Raw genomic sequence first — 22,170 nt, 5'->3', positions numbered from 1 at the left:
CTGTTCAGGCTTTTCCATATGAAGAAATATAATGCCCATTATAGGATAGAAAATCAAGTCACAGACATCATTTATTTTCTTGCTGATCCCATATAAAAATTATATCGTGAACTTGATTATCGGGATGAATTTGTTGTCTTTTTAACAGGATGTTAAAGAGGTTGCATATTTTTGTTTGCTAGAATAAACTGATTTCTTATACAGTACAGCTTGACTTACATAATGGAGGTAAACTAATACTACTATTTTCTGCTTCTCCCTCCTCCCTTTTTTCGTGCCCTTTCACTTAAGCTACAAAAGAAAAGGATCCAGGTGACTGCTGTGTTAATTGTGTGCATGTATGCATGCATGTATTAAGTGTTCATTACGGCTTTATTAATTGTACAATGTAACAACAACAAAATCAGTGCATGCTTATTCAGAGGTAAGACCTATGGGACTTACTGCCACCTAAGTATATATGGGGCCTCTGGCTAAGTCACCGGGAGTGTTGTATCAGAATGGAACAAGAGCCCTCTCTATGTGTTGTAGTCAAGGAGAACTTGTGACAAGGTTGTGGATCTCTGCCAAGTAGCCCCTCCACGTCCAGTTCAAATATTGGAAAGGTGGGAACCTTCATACAGACTTCCATGTGATCTATAGTTCCATATCACGTGTAAGCCTTTTCATGCGAAGGCTTCCTCTTCCCCCTAGACATTTGCACTGGGCATGCAAGATCCAAGATCACATAGTCTCATAACTGTTAGCATTACGCTTGAAGAAGGCTAGTGTCTGTCACAATTTAAGTTATCTCACCGGCAGACGCATTCTAGGGGGAAGTTATTACCACGGACAAAATATTTTAGAAGATTGTATAAATGTTTCAGCTTCACTTAAAGAAGATTACATCTCACACATAACAAATTGACCACAGTATCAAATGATAATAATGTAATATGCAGCATTTCATTTCCTAAATGAACAATTAAAATGGCACTGCAGTAGCTTTACACCTATATGTTACCTCACAGACCGCCTCTCTTCATATAAAATATCCTGGAATCTGTGTTCACCATCTGTGGCCTTCCTTCGTGTGCCTCTTCCATGTGAGATCCAGAGGGTGGCTACATGAGAAAAGGCTTTTTCTGCAGTGGCCCCCTGCTTGTGGAATGCTCTCCCCAGGGAGGTCGCCTTGCGTTTTCATTATATATCTTTTAGGCGCCAGGTGAAAATGTTCTTCTTCAACCAGGCCTTTGGCTGATTAATATCTTACAGCCTTTTAAATGTGTCTGTGGGAAGGGGGGGGGAGTATTGTTGTTTTGGTTTAATTATTTACTTGTGATTTATTTTGTATTTTATTCTGTGAGCCACCCTGAGATCTTTTGATGAAGGGTGGTAAATAATAATAATAATAATAATAATAATAATAATAATATCAGTCTACACTGGGAAACTGTGCAGGGCCAAAATCTCCTCGTTTTTCCAGCAGTTCTATGGAAGCTGAAACAACCACCAATTTGATCACCAGCAGTGCTCTTTCTGCAAAGAAATATCTAGGGGTAGCATATGTGAGGTACAGTGGTACCTTGGTTGTCCAATACCTTAGTTGCTGAACAAATCGGCTCCCAAACGTCGCAAACCCAGAAATGAGTGTTCCAGTTTGCGAACGTTCTTTGGAAGCCAAACATCCGATGTGGCTTCCGTGGCTTCCGATTGGCTGCAGAAAGCTTCTGCAGCCAATCAGAAGCCATGCCTTGGTTTTTGAACCCTTCCGGGAGTCGAACAGACTCTCATTACAGATTAAATTCAAGAACCAAGGCACCGCTGTATTCCAGTATTGGGCTGGTCATTTGGGATCTTTTCTTTTGGGGAAAGCTTTCCCCCCCCCCAAAAAAAAGCCATTCCAGAACTGGTTTCAGTATTGTGACGCCCCATTCTCATCAAGTGTATGTTGAAGCATTTTTTTTAAAAAAATTATTTGTAGAGATCGACAAATGGAGCAAGGAGGAGAGCAGGAATGCACGATCTCCAGATGTCAGGAGTGCGTGCAGGAGCCAGACCCTGTGACCGGTAGGGCTTTGCAGGACTGGGGCTTTCCTAAGTTTGTTCTGAAGAGGCAAGGCACGGCCACACAGGTGAGGCTGAGTGGTAACTCACAGCACCTGGTGGCAAGAGCCGGGAAGGGATATAAGGTCAGCATTTCCTTTTGGCTCTTTGCCACAGCAACTTGTTTCCTGCCTTGCTGCGTTTGGCTTCTTGACTCCTTGCTTCCTGATCCTCGGACCCTTAACTCCTTGACTCCTGGTTTCCTGACCCTTGGCTTCCTGACTCCTGGCTTCCAGACTCTCATTCCTGCTCCCACCCCGCCATCTTGCCCCCGGTCCCGACATCCTCCGCCAGGACTTCAACCGCCTGTAAACTGGACCGTGACGCCAGAGAATTTCAAAGGTGGAGGAATCACCAAGAGACAAGGGTCTTGATAAGGGGAGGAAGTAGCCTTGCAAACTTCCACCTCTTGCTTTCTCTTTGGTCTGCAGGCTGAAGGTTCCTCATCCCTGATCTCTTGCCTCCACTGACTGTACTGGCAGCATCTCTCTAGGGTACCCGACAGTCTTTCCCAGCTCTGCCTGCAGATGTCTGGGATTAAGCCAGAGACTTTTTGAATGCAAAGCGTGTGCCTCTGCCACTGAGCCACTTGGTTAATATTACGAATAGATTAAAATTTCTCTTGCGTGTCAAGGTCCCCCAAGCCACTCCTAAATAAATCACAATTCACACATAATTTTTGTTTAAGGGTTTTGGCATAATTTTGGCCACAACTTTATTAAATTGCATAAATGTGAGTGGTTGCTTAGGCACTGGTTCCAACTATCTGCCCCCTGCCCCAAGACAGAACTGACTTCCGGATTCCAGTGAAAGCCAGGAAGGGAAAACGATATTGGGGAGAGCATGGAGCTGGGCACCAGACCCTCCCGCCTCTCCGCATGCTCCCAGGGGCTTCCACGGCCCAAGCCCCACTCAGGGGTACGGACGAAAGAATGGAAAGCCCCTGGATTCCTTTAATGGAATTCCCTTTCTGCAGCAGCATTGGAGGGGCAGGCACCACCAATCCCTACCCCTCCACCAACCAATTTTTTAACCAATGCCTTACCACAACATTACAAGTTGTGACGATTTGCTGCGCAGTAGGCAAAAAAACCAAACTACGCAAAAAACTACGCAGTAGGTAAAAACCAAATGGCACCAGCCAATCAGCAAAGTGGACAAAATTCCTACCATTCCGACCTCATGACAGGCATAGCAAGGTCAACACAATAGCCCTAGATTAGGGAGGGTGGGCGGGTGATCCGATGCATGCAGCAAAAGAGCCCAGTCATTGCTGCGTGACTTGATTTTATAACCTTTGGTCCGTCCCCCTAAATGGCAACACCAAAATTTGCCCAGTAACCCAACCGCCCAATCAATGTGGATGGTCATCCATACTAACCCGCCCAGCAAAAGAGGGGTGGCCTGTCAGACCCCACCGCAACACGTGCTCTCTGTGAAGGAGAACACGCTTTCTCAGAACTGTTATAGCTTTGGAAGCTTCTAAACCCATATGGTAATTTCAGTACTTTCTCCTTTGGAGAACTCTTGAAATCTGGGCAAGGAATGCCTGGTGATTCTTTGTATAAGGAGTCCACACAATGTGGGCCCAACTATTTACAGACTAACTTTTCAGGACGTCTGCTAAGTTCAGAAATGCCGCCCCCCATTTTTCCATGGGTAGACAGTTTGTTTCTACAAGACAACACCTAAGCATCTGATCTCCCTTGTCTTCAGCTTGAAATGGTGCAGAACTTGGGCTGTTTCAGACTATGTACCTCGGGTCTTAGTGGAAGCCTGTAGAAGGAAGTAGTTTAAAATTGAGTTGGGATATGGACAACCCTACTTAAGCATGACACTCACTGGTGAACTTGAGGAAGTGCACTGCCTTTTCGCCTCCCTGCCTATTCAGATTTGTCATGAAAATTCAGAATTTTGAGAAAAATGTATTCCTTTACGCAACAGCAGCAGCCAGAATATTGATCGCAAAGAATTGGAAGGGGAAGAAAATACCATCATTATTAGAATGGCAAAGCAAGCTCTGTGAGTTTGTGGAAATGGCAAAATTGACGGCAATCATTAGAGGCCATTCAAATCAGAGAATAATTAAAGAGTGGGGTAGAGTGAAGGAATACATGAAAAAATATGGTTCCGGAACTGGAATATTAATAGATAATGTGTAAAACGTGCAGGGGTAAGCAAGGAAATAATAAAAGAATCAGTTGAATAATTATTAAACTACAACAACACAACAAGATGGAAGAAGTAAAAAAAATACTGAGATCACAAATGGGTGAAGGGGAGTGGGGGGTATAGGGGAATTTATAAAAAATTCTAATATAATATTTCTAATTGTGTTGAATTTATATACAGTGGTACCTCGGGTTAAGTACTTAATTCGTTCTGGAGGTCCGTTCTTAACTGTTCTTAACCTGAAGCACCACTTTAGCTAATGAGGCCTCCTGCTGCCACCGCGCAGCCACCAGGCGATTTCTCTTCTCATCCTGAGGTAAAGTTCTTAACCTGAAGCACTATTTCTGGGTTAATGGAGTCTGTAACCTGAAGCGTATGTAACCTGAAGCGTATGTAACCCAAGGTACCACTGTATAGCAAAGGGAAGTCTATAGCAATTAGGTTTATTTTAATCTAGTCAACTATGTAATAGGCTTATGTTACAAAACAAATATGGATTTTGAAATTGATGTTTGTAATTCTTTTTTGGTTTTGGAATAAAGGGAAAAAAGGAGAAAAAGGAGAAAAAGAAAATTCAGAATTTTGAAGCACTGGAGAATTATAAAGTAAAATGTATAATTTTCCAAAAATATGCATCAAGGTCCACCGCCCAACTCACCCTGATCTGAGGTTGACTTCTTTGAAGCTCATTTTCCTTCTGCAGACAGTAGCCTAACAGCATTTATAACCAGTCTCAATTGGTGGATTTCTCACCAGACTATGTGTTCCGTCTAGTGTCAGCTCACAGACAGTATTATTTTATTTACTTATACCAGTGCTTATCTTTCCTCAACACTACATAATGAGATTAAGGGAAGAGCAGGGCAAATGGCAGTAAGTTTAATTTCCACCCTCCAAACAATTTCTATCCACTAAAGCGAGATGCCATCAATGGAAAATAATGCCACTGTTGGACCTTTGGGTGTAAAGATTCTGCACTGACATTTTAATCGTTCATTTAGAAAATAAAACACTGCGCATTGTATTATTATCATTAAGTGGTCTATTTTGATATTGTGGTCAGTTTGTTATGTGCGATACGTAATCTTCCATACGTGAAGCTGAAACATTTAGACAATCTTCAAAAATATTTTTCCACAGTAGGAACTTCACCCCAGAATGTGTCCCTATTGGTGGGCTACTACGTTTTATGTTGCCGCTTTTGTGATGTTGCTTCAGCGTGTTTTCTTAGTAGCGGCTAGAATTTCAGGGAACAGGTTGATTAGAATTTCAGTCCTCTGAACTTTGAAGGGGACTTTTCCTTGTCCATAAGGCTAGAGTAGAACTGGAGCAGCAATGTTCTCTGAAGTTTACACACCTATGAGTGAGCAGTGTGTGTGTGTGTGTGTGAGAGAGAGAGAGAGAGAGAGAGAGAGAGATACCCACACACGTGTGTGCGCAAATGTGCACATCTAGCATACTGATTGGTGTCTTGCCTCTGTGATACGTACATGCCATGCCAGGCACAATGGATTTCCTCCCTTTTTGTGCGCATGGACTCTTGGTGCTACTGCCGAATCGGCACAGAGAAGGGTTGCCTTGGTGATGTCTCCGAGGTTAAGGTCACTTTCCATTTTCAAAGACGGCTAAGGTGGTGATGTGATAGCTTTGAGTGATATTTGTAGGAGTGGTGAAAAGGGAGCTGCTGACAGGGTTGTGCTCCCATTTCTCCTCCTCCCTGGGAGAGGCACGGTTTCTCTAACAAGGTTTTTTTTCTTCTGTTCTTTTCAAAGCATTTTGATCCCGGTGCAAATTAAATTACAAGCTTAAACACTCTTTGCATTTAATTGCAGAGTAAGAGCTAGATCTGCATTTCTTCTACCTGCATGGCACCCTTGTAGTTTCCACCTAGTTCCTGGGGAGTAGAGGGCAGCTCCAGGGGAAGAAAAACTATTCTGTGGGTGCCTGATAATGAGTTGTATGAATAGAGAATCTTAGCATCTCTGTGGATGTGATCAAAACTTGGGTGGTACAATATGGTTGGCAAAGCAGAAGCTGATGACTGTTACAGAATTCCTTGCAAATTCTGCAACCATATTAGGCTTTAAAACGTGTTTATAGCTCCCGTGATTGCTAGAGCAACCATAAAACATGGGAGCAAGTTTTACCTTGAAGTTTGTTTATATAATTGCAATGGGACTGTCTGTGGCGGTGATGTCAGTGCCCGGGACTGACTCAGTTACGTGTCACCAGCTCTCGTGGGTCCATACTAAGTACCTCCAAATTCTCCCTGTTTTTCATTCCTCTAGCCTTATTTGTCCAGAGCTGGTTTATAAAACACTCCTGTGAAAATAATAAAGGCTTTCGTCATTTGCCCTTTTTTGGCATTGTAAGCATTCCAGTAAATACTTTGAATCGACTCAGAAGTTTGACACTCTCCTTTCTTCCTTGAGCCCCTTTTCCAAAAAAAATTCCAGGTAAATATTGTAGATGAATTAGTCCCCGATCCTTAACACATGTGCACATAGTTGGAAAACAAAATGAAAATTCCACCCAAATCTCCTCATTTTGAGACCAGACGAATGCAGCCAAATGAGTACATTTAATTTGTGCATATCTGGGTTTACTGACTAAGCGATCTGGCTTTTTAATGCAGAATTCAAATGCATAAATACAAAAGTAGACACAACATTATAATTTGGTTAGCTTTCGCCCCTCGTTGCCCCAGAGTTAATTTTTGCACGTTTTCCATACACATTCTCTTTTTCATCCTTCATCCTTGGTTTGTTTGCTCATGTTAACAATAATGAATGTTTATAGTTGCATATCTACCATATCTACACTGGAAAAAAGTGATAAGATTGTGCCATTCAATAGGACTGGGATAGATCTGGGATCATGACATTACCAGATTTTAGCTTCTGTTTGCTGATGAAATTAGCCAGATTTCTAACTGTGAACGAGTGCAGCGGTGCAAATTTGCTGGGGGAGGGGGATGGAGAAAAGAAAAGAAAGAAAAAGGCTGACAAAGTGAAGGACGAAGGGCAGGCTATGGCCAGGAAAAAGGACAATGAGAGACTTCTGTCCAGACAAATGGCTCAAAAGCTTGCACCTCTTTAATGAGGTCTTTTACAGACAAGTTTTCTATAAAGAATGGCTGCATGTAAATGCCCTCCATGCTCACAAGGACTTGTCTGAAGGAAAACAAGAGCACTAGAGGCACTATTGAACTGAAGGCAGAGTAGAGCCATTTGTGTATGTGGTGAGAGGCCTTCTGCAGTAATTTAAAGCTCTTAGTGCATGTTCATTTCACTGAAAGAACAAAGGGCAGAATCGGTGAGTTGGATGCTGGTTTTCGTTCAACAGCACAATAATCAAATACACGAGCAAAAGGCTTGTCTGCGCTAATGTGCAAATCCTGCAACCTTGCTGTGTTCATACAAGCAAGAATTTGCTGAGTCTGTGATGCTTCATCACTACCAATTCAACAATATGAACTCTTCCATTTCATCGCGTTGACCTCTGATTCACACACCCAGACCGCCCCCCACCTCTCTCTGGAGGGCCAGAGCTCCTTCATATCTGGTTTAGAGTGTTATCCAAAGGCCCACAACTCGCAGACTTAACATACAGAATAAGAGAACAAGAAAAACATACGTTTAAAGAAGATTAGAAAACATTTATTGAATATATGGGAAATAATTGTGTACTGCTGAAAATGCTGGCAGCATTAAGATCAATTCAACAGTGTAAATAAGTTTTGATGGATGTAATAATGGAATACTGAATGGTATGGTTTTTGTAAAATATGCAGGGGTTTATGAAATGAAAAATGAGCCATGGAAAGAGAAGAAGGGAAGTCATTTATATCTTAAGGATGTAAAATGAGTATCTTAAACTGTAAAACGAAAAATGGAATAAAAATGACATGCAATAGTCCCTCGGTTTTCAAGTGTGTCGGAAGCCGAACATTTTGGTTTTCGAACAACAAAAACCCGAAAGTAATTGCTTCAGTTTTTGAATGTGCCTCAGAAGTCTAACGGCTTCTGCTGGGTGTTTTTCAATTTTTCTAATATGAACTTGCAGCCAGCCCTTTGTGCCTTGGTTTTCAAACGTTTCAGAAGTCGAACTGTCTTTCGGAACAGATTACGTTCGAGAACCGAGGTACCACTGTATGCAATAGAGTGTCATCCAAAGTCTGCAAACAGTGCAGTTATAGCGTGAGATGCAAATGGAACTCATAACCCACCTACTTTCAGCAGCCAGAAACACCATAACCAGACACTGGAGAGACCTGTCAGGAGTAAGCATGGACCAATGGTACCAAATAGTATGGGAAACAGCCTTAGTAGAAAAATTAATCAATAAACTGAAACTAACATGGGGACAAACAGAAGAAGACGCCTTCACCCCTGTGTGGCTACCCTTTATCACATACACAGCCCAACAAGACAATGACAAAAATCCACCAACAGCATACAAATCAATATGGCTAACCTGATTCAATAACACCCACCCACCCCACTCACACACAAAAACAAAGATCACCACAGCCAGTCACAAACAAACAACCACACCCTAGGCCAACCCCAACCTCTCTCACTACCAAAGGGACCCAAGTGAATAGCAGAGAACCTGCAGAAGCAACACTGACACAAACCCCCACATATATAAAGTATAATAGAAACATCACCACCTGACACCACCCCCACTCACCTTTCCCCCCCTCCACCTCTTTCCCCCTTTTCATCCTAATGTCTCAACAAATGAAACTGATCTGTAGAAACTCTTACAGTGGTACCTCAGATTAAGTACTTAATTCGTTCCAGAGGTCCGTTCTTAAGCTGAAACTGTTCTTAACCTGAAGCACCACTTTAGCTAATGGGGCCTCCCGCTGCTGCTGCGCCGCCGGAGAACGATTTCTGTTCTCATCCTGAAGCAAAGTTCTTAACCCGAGGTTCTATTTCTGGGTTAGCGGAGTCTGTAACCTGAAGCGTATGTAACCTGAAGCGTATGTAACCCGAGGTACCACTGTACTTGGAAAGAGAGAGAGAGAAAGAGACATTGCACATACTTTTGTAAACCAAGAAAATATTTATTTAAAAATACATTATACATAATAAATAAATAAATTCTTCCTGTAGAGCACAATTTTTCACCCACTCTGAACCCCAATGTAGGCAGCTCAGTTTGAACATAACACTAGGCGTCCCTTCTACATCTCCAGTGTCGTTGTGAGGAGGTAATTTGTGGCTTCCATCTTAGATTAGGTGCAGTTTAGCATGTAATCTGAGCACTAAACTGAGGTTAATCGTAACTGTGGTTAGTGAAAACTTACCCGTCTCACAAACTGTGGTTTGAAGGTGGTTTGTTTCTATCAGCGGTAGGTAGTATTCGCCACGGTTTGTCCAGGTTTGAGCGACATGGCCGGCTGTGGTTGATCAAAAACAGATACAGATGCTTCCAAACTCCTTCGGATGACCACATCGAAGGGAGAAGCAAGGAACGCACAAGCCTAGAGGAAAGCTAGTTTCATTCCCAAACCAGCCCATTGTGTGATAGAGGAGAAAAACAAGCAACTAGCCTCTGCTTTTGTTCTATAGCTCACAATGGAGAGGATTCAGACTTGGGTGTGGCAAAAGTTGAGCATCTGATGTCCCAGTGCAGATGTACCTGTTACTTCTGAAGTATTAAATTAGAAAGGGCTCACAGAGTGGTGTTTTTTGGGGGTGGGTTAAATATTTTTTGCGTGCATGCAATCTGGTCATAACAACATTGCCATTATCTATATTGAAAGCATGGCTGATGTGCTTGAAAGTGTCAGCCTTTTAAGTCATCAAATTCTGTGTTGTCTCACTTCTCTGGAACGTTTCCTGTTCCCACATTTTCCTAGCTGTGATCACCCTATCATTTGTGTGTTCCTTTTCACTGCAGAGACACTGAACCAAGCGTCTCCTTCTGTAAAGCTGGAAGAGGTTATTCATTTAGCAGAGCTCTGCATTGAAGTCCTACAGCAGAATGAAGAGCACCATTCAGAGGTGAGGATAACGGCATTAGCTGTACTATAATGCTCAATAGCCACCGTCTATGGCCTCGGTGTGAAGCAATTCTGTCAAAAAACATTACAGCGAAAGCCTGTGACATATGTTAAAGGCAATTCACATTTGCAGAGCCATAATAGTTTTGAAGGTTATGAAAAGTGAAGTGAAATAAAACCCGACTTGGGTTTTCTCTTGAATAAGCTTCAGGTTTCAACATTAAAAATAAATAAATATAAACAGCAGATAAAGCAGAAGGGAAAGGGAGAGATGCTTCTAGTTGTCAGTCCCGAAATCTCACAGAATGCATAGTGCGAATGATCCAATTTCCCATCTCTTGACTAAAATAAATAGCAGAAGAGAAAGAGGGGAGGCCCTTATGAATGACACTAGATTTAAAAGTTAGAAGGCTGAAGCACGTTTAGTATTGCTGTAAGCTAATCAACAACACAGTCCCATTTAATCTGTCTTTTTCTTTTAAAAAAAGTGGGTTCAGTCCATGAGGAAGCTCTGTTAAATGAATGAACATGCATTCTGCTCACAGGCAAGTCCTATTTGTTTTGGGGAAGCAAATGTTGGAGACATCCCTAAATAACTTCCACTGAAGCCACGCGGTACCAGTGATATTTCAAGAACTAAGAGTTCCCTTTATTTTACAAAATGAACAAATATATTTCATACACTTGCATTAATATTGTTGTTATTAAGCGTGTTAAAAGTTTGATCAACTAGCTTACAAAGATGCTTGGGAGTTCATATTTTTTGAAATAAAAACCTTTTGTAATTTTTTTCCTGGGAAATCATACAAAGTGGTAAACTAAGATATGGTGTCTATAAATATGATCATTCAAAACATCTGCTTTTATCTCACACTGTCGATTCTAGATTTTAGCTTACATCTGTCATGTGTGAACTTGTTATGGATATTTTATTTTATACTGAAGAAACAGCTGCTTCAATAATTTGAAAAGCACTCCCAAGAGGCATTATTCTTCACTAGTATTACCACTGCGTTACTCTGTAAATAATTACTTAATAAAATGTATATGTGGGTTTTGCCTTCTGAAAATATGCATTAAAGTGAAACTTTTTAAAAAGAGTCATAGGAAATGTCAGAACTTACATCCTTATTTTTTTGTTCTTAAATTGCAATTTTAGTACATAGTTCTGGAAATAATTTTACATACAGACATACATTTTATAATTCTGATGAATATTGTCTTTTTGAAAAAATATTCATTATATCTCTCTCCAAATATTAATAACTGAAAATAAGTTGATACTATTAAAGACAGTACAGATCTCGTACCATTGTAGAAAAAGAGAACCTGTAATCTGCTGGCTTCAAACCCATGTTTAACCATTTTAACTTTTTTCCCCCCACAACACTACCAAAATTTTGGATTCCCTCAGGGAAAAGAGGTATGTAGCTCATCCCAACCAAGGCAGGACAATTTTTTTCATGGTTCCATGCATGGAATTGTTAACCACTTTCGAACATGTCGCATCAACTCTGTTCATTGATGGTTTCCTTTCACCATATTTATCTTCCTTCTAAAATCCATCATATTGGTATCTTCTCTTTCCTCAGTGCGGTTCTGCCTTTAAGTTTCACCTCTCTCGTGGAGCCATCAAACAGCCTTGAGAAGAACTGGAGAACCTTTGACCCTCCAGATGTTGCTGGACTGTAACTCCCATAATCTTTGATCATTGGCCGGTTGGCTTGACCTGATGAACATTGGAGTCCAGCAACATCTAGAGGACCAAATCTTCCCCAGACCTGTCTTTTAAAAGACACATCTATAAATTCAAATTAATTAATCCATCACTGGGTTGTGAACACAAAGACGATAAAATGTGCATGGTAAGTTTGGAGCTTTTCAGGGCCTTGACTCAAGTAGGTTGGTAACCCGTAGCCTGTATCCTATAAGGTAAAGGGACCCCTGACTGTTAGGTCCAGTCGTGGATGACTCCGAGGTTGTGGCACTCATCTTGTTTTATTGGCCGAGGGAGGCGGCATACAGCTTCCAGATCATGTGGAAAGCATGACTAAGCCGCTTCTGGCGAAACCAGAGCAGCACACGGAAACGCCGTTTACTTTCCTGCCGGAGTGATGCCTATTTATCTACTTGCACTTTGATGTGCTTTCAAACTGCTAGGTTGGCAGGAGCAGGGACCGAGCAACGGGAGCTCACCCCATGGCGGGGATTCGAACTGCCGACCTTCTGATCAGCAAGCCCTAGGCTCTGTGGTTTAGACCACAGCGCCACCCACGTCCCATATGTATATGTATCCCATATAGAGCACTAAAACCTACCTAGAGCCAGGAGATCCATGAAGGCTGCAATTGTCCACCAAGCAGGATAAGGGAATCTGAAAAGAAGCTCATCTGGCAGGAGGGCAACCCATGTCACTGAAGGTCCCCCAGGGAGAAGCTGCAGAGAAGGGATAGATGCCATGTGTCACTTCAGTCTTGAGCAGAGAGTCAGCAAATTGGAGCCACTGCTGAGTATTGTTCTGTCGACTGTGTAGCAAGTGCTGCCATATAGTATAATACACATTTTAAACAATAGTCTGGAAAAAAAGAAATCAGCCTTTAATCTCATACAATGACATTTCTCTCTCTCTTCCTCTCAGAGTGCATGTGATAAATCACTAATTGCATTCATTTTGGTGTCTTGTTATATGGAACAACGTTGTGTCTATGATATTTGTCTGTCTAGTTTAACCACTTTATTCATAGGCATCAGTGGGTCAAGAGAATTTTTCCAATACAATTGAATTCTCTCCCCCTCCCCCCCCCAACACTATATTGTTTCTCTGCAAGGATATATAGAGATGGGAAAGAAATTGACTGGTTTCCTGGGCTGCATTGTGTGTTGTTTTTAGTATATGCTCAAAATAAGATATTTAGTAATGAAAGCAAAGCAAGATTGGGGAGAAGATTATATAAAGGGAAATCTTTTAATGCCTTTTTCTCCCAATCTCAGCTTTTGAGCTAATTAATTAGATAGTTATTTATATAGTTTGATGTTCTTCCTCTTAATTGATTTCATTTTTGCAGTATTTTTATCTGAGATTTCTAGTTAGAGGAAGGAAGAATCTGACCTCTGGTTTTCGCATAGGCACCAAACCGGTTATACTTTTTGATGCAACCAATTACCATTTTCTTCAGTAACAGGTAGAGAATGGTCCGGTCATTGTAAGAGCTAACCGATCTTGGAAAATACTTTTTCAGCTGTCAACAATATTCCCTTTCTAGCTGCAGCCATTAAACCCATGCCAAAAATTACCAAAGTCATTAAAGAGTCAAGGATATGAGTGACACCTATGTGGACATTTTTAGTATCTCAGTGCTTCATTACTCTTAAAGAGTCCTGATTTATTAGCAGATATGTCTGTACCTGTGGCTATCATTCATATCTACTGTAGTCACAATGATATGTTACTTCTAATAACTACCATTAAGGAATTCCTTATCAGTCATCTACAATGTTGTTGTTTATAAAAAAAATATGCTACAATGTTGTATATTGATATTTTGTAATTATCCAAGGGAGCCCATATCTCCGTAGCTGATACTAGTGAAGTATGCAAATGGTACATAGGAATATAAGAATCTGCCATTTACCAAATCGGACCATTAATCAATCACAATAGAACAGAGCTGGAGACACTTACTTGCTTTTTTATATATATAATAATTTTTATTGAGTTTACATAATTTTTACCATAATTACAATCCGTTAGAATCATAACGTCACCTATAGCCTTGTTCAAACTGAGCCTCGACTTCCCCCCTCCCACTGCTTGGCTTTCATAAATATTCACTTACAACTTAGCATTTCTATATCAACCTACAGTGGTACCTCGGGTTACATACGCTTCAGGTTACATACACTTCAGGTTACAGACTCCGCTAACCCAGGAATATTACCTCGGGTTAAGAACTTTGCTTCAGGATGAGAACACAAATCGCGTGGCAGCAGCGCGGTGGCAGCGGGAGGCCCCATTAGCTAAAGTGGTGCTTCAGGTTAAGAACAGTTTCAGGTTAAGAACAGACCTCCAGAACGAATTAAGTACGTAACCAGAGGTACCACTGTATTTACCTTCTTTCATGCTTATAAAATTTACCTTAATAATGGTAAAGAGGTTCCAAAAATTAACATTACAAAATATTTTAACTCAAACCTGCAAATGTTCTCAAATGTTTACAGTGTTCTCTCATCTATTGTACAAATTTACTCCAGTCCCCTCCTTTTCCTTACATTTCCAACATTCCTTGTTTGATTAGGAGACTCTTACTCTCAGGGTTGTGGATTCAAGCCCCATGCTGGGCAAAAGATTCCTGCATTTAAGGCAGTTGGACTACATTGACCCTTGTGGTCCCTTCCAACACTACAGTTCTATGATTCTATAATCTAGGTCATTATTGTCTCCATTGATGGGCAATGACTCTCTAGAACAGGCACAGGCAAACTTGGCCCTCCAGATGTTTTGGGACTACAACTCCCATCATCCCTAGCTAGTAGGACCAGTGGTCAGGATGATGGGAATTGTAGTCTCAAAACATCTGGAGGGCCGAGTTTGCCTGTGCCTGCTCTAGAATCTTGCAACAGAGTTTTCCAGCCCTAGCTGGACATGTCAAGAATTGAACCAGAGAGGAGGTCTTCTGCATTCAGAAGTTCGTGGAGCTAGTGTGCGTCTACATCTCATTTTCAGAGTCAACCTACACATTAAAACAGTCTCGTAAAAGCCACTTTAGGAACAAACAAACATTCATTATGTGGTGGCTAGAGACGGGCCATTCTGACCATTTCAGTTTTTCTCTGTTTTTCCATTTTCCAGTAGAAGTTTGGGTCTCTGCATTTCTCCATCAGTTTGACTATAAAAAAAAGGCCTTGTGAAAATTCATCAGCATTTTAGTTTGAAGTTCTCCAGGGGCGCCGACTTATAAAAAATATTGGGGGGGCGGGGGCCCATACCGACATAAAAAATATTGGGGGGGCCCAAGACCTCCAAACCGCTGCTGCTGGGGGAACGAAAGGGGCGAGCCCCGGGCTGCCCCGACCTTAAGTGAACCTGTGAGGGCCCGCCCTTTGCGGCAGCCGATTGGCTGCCGCCGTGGGCGGTGAATATTAATGAGCTAGGGGGAATCCCCGCTTCTCGTGGGGCTGACGCCAGCCCCGCGAGATTGTTGATGGGTCGAGAGCCCGCAACCCCACCCCCTCTCTAGATCGGGAGTGGCTTTGTTTTTCTTAAATTATTGGGGGGGCGGAGCCCCCCAAACGAATTTTTGAGGGGGCTCGGGCCCCCTCAGGCCCCATGGAGTCGGCGCCTATGAAGTTCTCCCAAGCAAGCAATTTCCCCTAATATGATGCATTTTCCACCAGAATATGCTTTTAAGGCGGCCTTTACCGTCTGTAGTTTTTATTGTATCAACAATAATTTTAAGATTTTAAAAAATCTGCTTTTTTATTAAATCTCCAAAAATATTCCAAAACATTTATCGTCATACACAATTTTTTTCAGTATAGATTTCTTCTTGACTTCCCCCCTTCCTTTCCTGATGTTTGTTTTGTACTTCTCTTTATTAACTAGTCTACAATATATGTGTTTTTATTATCTAAACTTCACTATCGTTAGTTCTTTCAATAATCCACTACTTATATTTCAAAGCCTGCCCACAACTTCATGTATGGGTAATACATGGTACAGGCATAGGCAAACTCGGCCCTCCAGATGTTTTGGGACTACAACACCCATCATCCCTGACCACTGGTCCTGTTAGCTAGGGATGATGGGAGTTGTAGTCCCAAAACATCTAGAGGGCCGCGTTTGCCTATGCCTCCTTTGATAGATAATCCCATCAATGTTCTCCATTCCTTCTTTATCATTATGTCCTCTTAGTTGGGCAGTTAATTTCGCCATTTCAGCTTAGTCCATCAGTTTCATAAACCGTTACTTATAATGCTTTTAACCAATGAAACATTTCTGCCCTCAATGAAATATACCGTATTTTTCCGTGTATTAGATGCCTCCATTTATATGACACCCCCTATTTTGGGGGACTAAATTTAAAGAAAATGCCATGCCGCTGCGGGACACGCTCCCTAGAGTGTGTGCGGCATGGGGAGGAGTTGCGCGCCCGCCAACCAGATGGCTGGCGGCCCACAGCTCCCCCCCCCCATGCCACTAACTGTGTATAGGACGACCCCAGTTTTTTGACATGATTTTTGAGTCTAAAAACCACATCTAATAAATGGAAAAATATGGTATACTCTCTTCCTTCTTCACATAAGTAATATACAACGCAGAATATGACTTTCCTTAATGCAGTGTTTTTTCCCTAAGCAGAGTGTACACAACTTGCCATTGCTTCATAAAAATGCACGTTAGTGTGTTTCATCGTATTTTGTGTGTGTGTGTGTGTGGAAATTTGATTTATCTTCCTACTCCCTTTTAATTAAAATTGTGCCTCACTTGTGATGCAGGCCTTTGCTTGGTGGCCAGATTTGCTGGCTGAACATGGGGAGAAATTTTGGTCTCTGTTTACGGTTGACATGGATTCCGCACTGGAAGCACAGCCACAAGACTCCTGGGATACTTTTCCTCTTTTCCAGTTGCTTAACAACTTCCTACGAAATGACCGTAAGCTTTTTTTTAACAGTTTAGTTCTATCATAACATCAATTGCAGCTATGAATTATTTTGCCTTTCGAGTGTTCAGAGCTGGCCTAGATCGTGTAAATCTATGTAAACATATGTATTTCATTTAACCCTAGCCTTTTCACATTTGTGAAAGTTGTGACCCTGTGTGCTGGTACATGGGAGTAAGCCCTGGTGGACCCAATGGACTTCCTTTAGAGTAAACATGCATAGGCGTGGGCTGCAAGACAGCTGTCAGCCAATTATGTATATACTAAATTAGATATCAGGACACAGCCATTATATTAAATTAGCAAAAGCTAATAAGATATCTATGCAGAGTGGCTCTAACAGTTTTCTTGCCGAACGGGGTATCATAATTCCTGGGACATCCCCTGTTAGAGAATCATGCTCTGGTTCTGCTATGTGCTGCAGAACAGATGCATGTGAGCTGCAGAAAGGCTAAAAATCTCTTCTTGCCCTAGAAATTCAGAATTGAATACAGTGGTACGTCTGTTTTCGAATGTCTCTGTTGACTAACGTTTCAAAACTCGAAAACCATAAACCTGGATGTAAATGCTTTGGTTTCGAACACTTTTTGGAAGTCGAACATGCTGTGTGGCTTCTGTTTTGAGTTTCCCTATTGTATTGAGTTTTCTGTGTTGAGTTTTCAGAACTCAAACGGTCTTCTGAAACGGATTACGTTCGAAAACACTGTGTTCCACGGGAGAAATTTTAGCAGGCACATCTCCTTGGCATAAAAATGAAGCCTATGTCTCTCTCGTGCATATTTCCATGTTGCACTTCACAACGATTCATTTCAAAATCTTTACATATATAGGTGGCCCCCCTTACCCGACGGGGGTTACGTTTCTGGCCCCCGCGTGCGTAAGTGAAATCGCATGAAGTGGGGAGCACCCTCTAAACACCCCTTAAATGCTCTCTCTGCCGCACGCTCCTAATCTAGACCAAAAATAGTGCACTCAAAAATATCCACAACTAGAATTGAAGCTCTGGGGCTGGCGGGAGGCTGAAGGATGTGCAGGAGAGCAGCAGCAGCTGTACAACCTCTGCACATCAGCTGTTAGGCGGGGAGGCTGAGCAGCATAAACAATCCCTACTGCACCGCCAATCTCTCCTGGGCTTCCTCTGCCCTCACTAACATCCACAAGGACTCTCCAGCTTTCTCCTGCCATTTCCGGCTTCAAATTGAATTATTTAATTTTTTTCCCCTTTATCAAATTATCCTCTAATGGTGTTGTTTTATTTGCTGGTCACCTGAATGATATAGTGATAGAGACTGATTTTCACAGCTGACTTAGAATTTACTTCCTGCAGCCAATATCTGTATTGCAAGTACCGTAAATTGAAAAGGGTTCCTTTTATTTTGGAATGGTATCTGAAAACAGGGCATGCCGAGATAATGTATTTTATGGAGAATCAAGGGGAGATAAACGTTGGTTTCTTTGAAACAAAAATGTAGATATGTGGGGGGGTTTTTTGCATTTTAGAACATAGTTCAAGATGGAATGCAACCATTTAGGGTTCCTCTCCTTTATTGTGAATGGTTGTGTTTAATAATTTAATAATGAATAAGTGATAAAATAATTCCGCAAGATTTTTCATAGACCATTGACCAACCAGTACTGATCATCTCACAGACTCTCCAGAAGTGGATAACTGGAAGACTTGGATTTACATTCTTTTTTCCCCATCAGTCAATTAAATATGTAATTACTTCAAATAATTATTGGGGGGAGCTTTCAAGGGATGAAGACAATTCATTTAAACGACAGGAAATGCGTTTTCATTATGAAGTAATTATGAACAACGTTATGAAACGCTACTGAGGGAACTCAAAGGCACTGGCATTTTAAAAGACCTAATAGCCCTGATATGTTGGGGAGGGGTGAGTTAATAGCAAGAAAAAGCAGATTGGGGAAGCGTTTTTTAACAGTTGTGTGTCATTTTCCACCCTTGTTCTAACTGAGAGATAGAGAACATGATCCTTTCTGGCAAGGAGAACCATTTGGGAATCCCATTTATGCCACCTGAAAGCTTTTGTGAGTTGTAAATAAGATACCTAAAAGGGGGGGATTGTAGAAAATAATACATTTTTTCCATCAGCAAACCGGCTAGTTCCTAGTAACCCTTCTGTCTCTAGAAATGGAAGCAGATTACAAATAATTATTCTAAAAGGAATTGACACTTAGATAAAATACACTATTCTATGTAGTTTGTAATACGCAGACTTTTCACAGAGTTAGCCTATTAAGACCATCGGACAGAATACCCTATGCTTGTGGGACTGGTGTCACAAAGAGTCTTCATGTAACGACTAATAAATATTTGTGGGTGAACTGCTAGGTATAAATCTATTGCTGAAGACATCCAACTCTTTAAAAAGAGCCCCACATAAATTTTAAAAAGATGGACCCCCCCCCCCAAAAAAAAACCTTGAGTGTGTTCTCGTGAGGATAAAAAGGCTAGTGTTAGTAATTAACAAGGAGAGTGAAGTGGAGTCAAATTAGCCATAATAGAGCCCATAGTGACTGTTAAAGTTAGCTCTCATTATCAAAAAGCTCATTAGGAAATGAAGAGGTGGAAATCCCACTGGGTTATTCTCTTGGTGAGGCCAGTATCAGAGATGATTTTTCGGGTTTCTTTTGAAATGCAGAACTGTTAGGTCCCCATATTGTAGATGAAGTTAATCTTCAGCCTTTGAAACGTGAAGGGTTGACACCTGCATGTTGTACTATCTCAAGAGCTTTCCGTCAACTCAAAATCTGTGAAACTGCAGATGGTTTCCTGATACACCCGATATGAGTACCCTGCCAACATTTTAAGTATTATTTTAACCTTTTGATTATTTAATGAAACAGATGTAGTGTTGTTATCACATGTATATAACCACAGAGCCATATTATAAATTCCTTGGATGAGAAGCTAATTCATTTCCCGTGGAATTGCAACCATTTGATAGGTGGCCCTCTCTTTCAAATAATGCAGAAAGAAAACCTTGAATTGCTTCCGTCTTCTATACCACGTGATTCTTCTCTATATACCGACTTTGTCCCTGGCACCTAAAATGCCATCATTTCTAAGATAGCTTCAGAAGACTGTTTGTGCTTACTAAAGGTAAAGGTAAAGGTACCCCTGCCCGTACGGGCCAGTCTTGACAGACTCTGGGGTTGTGCGCCCATCTCACTTAAGAGGCCAGGGGCCAGCGCTGTCCGGAGACACTTCCGGGTCACGTGGCCAGCGTGACATCGCTGCTCTGGCCAGAGCCAGAGCCAGAGCCAGAACCGCACACGGAAACGCCGTTTACCTTCCCGCTGGTAAGCGGTCCCTATTTATCTACTTGCACCCGGAGGTGCTTTCGAACTGCTAGGTTGGCAGGCGCTGGGACCGAGCAGTGGGAGCGCACCCCGCCGCAGGGATTCGAACCGCCGACCTTTCGATCGGCAAGCCCTAGGCGCTGAGGCTTTAACCCACAGCGCCACCTGCGTCCCTGTTTGTGCTTACTACATGTGTGTATATTTACCTAATGGGTTAGAGGCCAAAATATCAATGAAAGCTTGTCAGGCTGTAATTTTCTTTTGCTCAATTTGAAGGATTGGGATGGTTTTATAAGATATACACTGAAATTGGATGAAGTAATTTGGAAGGTATGCCCTTGACTTCAGTAAAAAGCCATATTTGACTAAAGGTCAAGTACTTAAGATCTACCACTACGTAGAAACTCAAGTTTGAATGAAGGTCAAGCATTAAAATGCTTATCTTCAGCGTTACCATGTTTAATGAGTGGAGGTGGAATTTGCATAATATGTTGCCATATATTCATCCTTCCCACTGGACCATATGGAGTGATGCTAAACCTCACACTCTGATGCACATCTGTCTACTTAGTGTTAAATCCATGTCGGCATATCATCATCTGTAAGAAATCTGCATACATTTAGATGGAAATCCCAGTGAGTGTTAATGTTGCTATTCCTATGCAAATCTATATAAATAGGCCCGTAAATCCATTTGATAATTCAATCCACTTCTGTTTGATATGCTTATGGTGGGCAGCTTCCTCATACCATACCAAAAAAAAATGGTATCATTTTGCTATTTGTGACACTGGCTGGTGATTTGATCTTTAGGGACCACTTTAGCTGCTGTGATGGAATGAGGCAGGAAATACTTGGTTCAAATCTCTGGTGAGCCATGAATAGACGGGGCAACCTCTCTTTACTAACCTCTGGGTGGTTATAAGGATTGCTGAGTAATGAAGTACAGTGGTACCTTGGTTGTCAAATGGCTTGGCTCCCAAACAAATTGGCTCTTGAACGCCGCAAACCTGGAAGTGAGTGTTCCAGTTTACGAATGTTTTTTGGAAGCTGAACATCTGACGTGGCTTCCGCGGCTTACGATTGAGTACAGGAAGCTCCTGCAGCCAATTGGAAGCTGCGCCTTGGTTTTCAAATGGTTCTGAGAGTTGAGAAGTGAGTTTACAGGGAACCAGGCAGAGGGCCTTCTCAGTAGTGGCACCCACCCTGTGGAATGCCCTCCCATCAGATGTCAACTATCTGACTTTTAGAAGGCATCTGAAGTCAGCCCTGTTTAGGGAAGTTTTTAAAGGGTTATCGTGTTTTAATATTCTGTTGGGAGCCACCCAGAGATTCTGGGGAAACCCCAGCCTGATGGGGGGGGTACAAATTTTTTTTATTATTATTATTATTATTATTATTATTATTATTATTAAGCACACAGTGCTGAAGCTTCCTTTTCGGAACATAAAACTGTGAGATGAAAGTGTGGGTTGTTGTTTTCTAACATGCTACAGGGAAGAATGTGTGTTGGCAAGTCTTCATTCCGAACGGCCGTACAGACAGGCTGCCTTCTCAGCTTGACCTTTTTGTGGGGCTTTAAAAAAAGGTAAAGGGACTCCTGACCATTAGGTCCAGTCGTGACTGACTCTGGGGGTTGTGGCGCTCATCTCGCTTTATTGGCCAAGGGAGCCGGCATACAGCTTCCGGGTCATGTGGCCAGCATGACTAAGCCGCTTCTGGCGAACCAGAGCAGCACACGGAAACGCCATTTGGGTTCCCCAAAATTGGAACATAAATAAGCCCATGGAAATGTATCCTCAGGCTGATGCAGATTCGTACCAATATGCTCATAAGGAGCCATAGCATGGCACAGGGATCAGCAAAGTTTTTCAGCATGGGGCCGGTCCACTGTCTGTCAGACCTTGTGGG

General features: G+C 41.9%; 2 protein-coding genes across 8 annotated transcripts in view; one reads left to right on the top strand and one right to left on the bottom strand.

The window, feature by feature from the left end:
• LOC307225975 (uncharacterized protein) overlaps positions 1-22,170 on the bottom strand; it is a 217,368-nt gene that overhangs the window by 98,130 nt on the left and 97,068 nt on the right. The gene's annotated exons all lie outside the window — the stretch shown is intronic.
• The window catches only part of CADPS2 (calcium dependent secretion activator 2), a 350,035-nt gene that overhangs the window by 256,336 nt on the left and 71,529 nt on the right, over positions 1-22,170 (top strand). For all 7 annotated transcript variants that reach the window (XM_079994071.1, XM_079994070.1, XM_079994069.1 and 4 more), the window contains exons 17-18: positions 10,171-10,274; positions 16,769-16,925. In XM_079994071.1, coding sequence (XP_079850197.1) covers positions 10,171-10,274; positions 16,769-16,925 — 261 coding nt within the window. The remainder of the gene's footprint in view (positions 1-10,170; positions 10,275-16,768; positions 16,926-22,170) is intronic.

Source organism: Podarcis cretensis (genome assembly GCF_951804945.1).
Source record: "Podarcis cretensis genome assembly, chromosome: 10".
NCBI classification, from domain to species: Eukaryota; Metazoa; Chordata; class Lepidosauria; order Squamata; family Lacertidae; genus Podarcis; species Podarcis cretensis.
This window is presented reverse-complemented; position numbering and strand designations above follow the sequence as displayed.